This window comes from Atta colombica, unplaced genomic scaffold (genome assembly GCF_001594045.1).
Source record: "Atta colombica isolate Treedump-2 unplaced genomic scaffold, Acol1.0 scaffold250, whole genome shotgun sequence".
NCBI lineage: Eukaryota > Metazoa > Arthropoda > Insecta > Hymenoptera > Formicidae > Atta > Atta colombica.
In genome coordinates, this window is record NW_017259349.1 from 27,404 (window position 1) to 30,318 (window position 2,915).

Consider the following 2,915-nt stretch of genomic DNA (forward strand, 5'->3'; position numbering starts at 1 on the left):
AGAGAGAGAGAGAGAGAGAGAGAGAGAGAGAGAGAGAGAGAGAAAATGTGCGTGTTTAAAAAATAAAACATTGAACATATTTATGATACATTGGACGGTCTCAAAGTTATTTATATTTCTTAAGTATATTCCCAAGATGTCACGAATCAATCAGAGAATAGCATTCATAGTTTGATTTTCAAGACTATCTTAAGTAATAATGTCTCAAGATGCTAATACAGCTCTCTGATTAATATATCTTAAAACTGCAGTTCTTAATTTAAATATAAGATTCGACTGTGAATACCGTTCAAAGGCGCACATTAACATTATAAGATATTAGGTATATACTTGGATATTAAAATGATCTTAAAATTAGAACGGATTATGAATACCTACTGTTTTTGATTTTCAACAAAAAAATATATATCAAACGATCTTTATCTTTAATCAATACATCATAATAATATGCACAAAATTCAGAAGCAATCAAAAATCGAAATACGTATATTTTTATAGTACTCTGACAATTTAGTACAAGATATAGATCTCGTCATACTTGGTGGTTATTACGGAGAGGGCAAATATACAGGAATAATTAAAAGCTTTATGATGGGTGTTGTCGCACCAGCGAACAAAGAAAAAGAAAATCCATCTCAATTTTTCTCCATCGTATCTGTAAGCACTGGAATAGGAGATGAAATGTTACGTCATCTTCAAACAAAACTTGCGCCATATTGGATCAAGGAACGTCCTGAAAATATTGTAGGTCCCAAGGTAAACTAAAATTAATTATTATGTATTATTTTAAATGTATATTAGGGAAATATATTTTTATCTTTTTCTCGATTTTTTTACTTATCATAATACATAATATGTTTCTCTCTTGTCATAATAAATTTACATGTTTATTCTTGTCAAGAGTATTATACATAATACTCTTTACGCACTAATAATGTTTATGTATATGTTGCATGTAATAATGTTTTATACGCATTTCATGTACATCTGTAAATAGATGTATTATATTCTTTATAGAGAAATCAGCCAGATATGTGGATTCATCCAGAACATTCTATAATTTTAACGATACGAGCGACTGAGATGGTACGTAATAATGAATATCCAATTGGATACAGTCTACGATTTCCTAGAGTTACGAATGTAAGGATGGATAAGCCCTGGTACAGTCCATGCACTACTCTCGAACTTCTATCGTTGACCAAAGTATGTGAATGCCACTAATGAATGATAAATTATTACATTACGAAAATAGAGTTGCCCTTGCGACTTACTTACAATTTACAATAATCTAATTATCATAGGATGAGGGAATGATTCAAAAGTTAACCAAGCGGGAAGCTACTCTGCATGATCTCGACCGAGTACCAGTCTCTAAATTACAAAAGATAGCAAGTCGAAGGAAATCAATTGAACATAACGTGTATAATAAGCACATAGTACCACTCACGCGACTATTGGATGGGAAAGAAATTTGCGTGATTAATGGTACCGATGAATTATCGAAAGAGCAAATTGAAGAAATACTGCAACAACATAGCGCAAGAATTGTTCAGAATCCAATTAATACGACTTTTTGCGTGATAGTAGGCAATAATAGAACGGTAAAAAATATTTTTTTTTGTGCTGCGCTATCAACTCAAGCTTAAATCTGATAATCGTCGAACTCAAGGACAAATTACAAAGTGCAAACTACTTTTTCAGATACGAGGGAAAGAAGTAGTAAACAGTGGAAAATACGATGTTGTAACTTTAGATTGGGTTGAACGTGTCACAAATATCAATCGGTCCGACTGGACTTCATTAATTGATTTTTTACCATGGGAACTATTATGCAGCCGAGACATTACTAGACGCCAAATTACGGAAAATTATGATGAATATTATGATAGTTTTGTTGTTGACGCAGATGAAGAGAGTTTAAAGCGTTCATTCGGCAAGATTGCGAAACCGATTATTTTTGAGGTACTTGAGTCAAAATTCATTACTAAATACGTATGTATTATCGCAATAATCTTACCGCAATAATTTCACAAATTTATTTATTTATCTAGCTTATGGACAATCCGTTTATCAATGAACAAGAAAAAGAAATGAACAAAGAATTGTTCGGGAGTACATCACCTTATTCGTTATTTGGAGATATAATTGGATTCTTTGAAAATCAATTGTGTAATGCTAAATTTAAATTTCGTTTCATGTCAGGTACAATTAAAGACAATATCGATAGTTCCGTTACGCATGTCTTTGTAGAAGATAACGAGACGAGCGCTATTATGAGAGATATGAAAGCCTATAAGCAAATATCTACAAAAATCGTTAAATGTAAATGGATCGGGGAATGTTTCCGAAATGGCCGAATATGTGAAATTACAAATTACCTAATCACTCAAAAAACGAGAATAAATTGAAATGAATAGAAATGAATTCATTTCGACATTTCCGAATTCGCACTTCTAATTTCTCGAATCCATTTGAATTCATAAATACATCTGATTTCAACATGATGACATGATAATTACGGTTTAAAATAATGAAAATACGCACTTTTGTTTAAAGTTTAAATAAAAAAAAGTTATGACGGAAATATGTAAGCCCTGAATTTATATTCGAGTACAGTATTGAATAAAAATATTCCCTCCTGTTTCAATCAATGATATTAAAAATAAATATAAAAATATTGTTCTATTTATAAAGAAAAAACTATAAATGTTCATGAACAGAAACGAATTTATGTCTTCGGATATCAATTTATTTCAATCCAGCTCCGGACTCTAAATTGCGCGAATTTGGATAAATTAAAATGAATTGCAATTTTTAATTAATTTCAAACCATTCACGTTTACTAGGCAATTATTAAAAATATATTAAATATATATATATTGCGTTATGACATATAAGAACAAATATATATA

General features: G+C 30.5%; 1 protein-coding gene across 1 annotated transcript in view; it reads left to right on the forward strand.

Annotated features, from left to right (window-relative positions):
• Positions 1–2,411, forward strand: part of LOC108688939 (DNA ligase 4) — a 6,290-nt gene extending 3,879 nt beyond the window's left edge. The window contains exons 8-13 of the mRNA XM_018195490.1: positions 499–756; positions 1,018–1,206; positions 1,305–1,604; positions 1,705–1,965; positions 2,055–2,115; positions 2,206–2,411. Of these exons, the coding sequence (XP_018050979.1) occupies positions 499–756; positions 1,018–1,206; positions 1,305–1,604; positions 1,705–1,965; positions 2,055–2,115; positions 2,206–2,411 (1,275 nt within the window). The remainder of the gene's footprint in view (positions 1–498; positions 757–1,017; positions 1,207–1,304; positions 1,605–1,704; positions 1,966–2,054; positions 2,116–2,205) is intronic.
• The last annotated feature ends 504 nt before the right edge of the window (positions 2,412–2,915 follow it).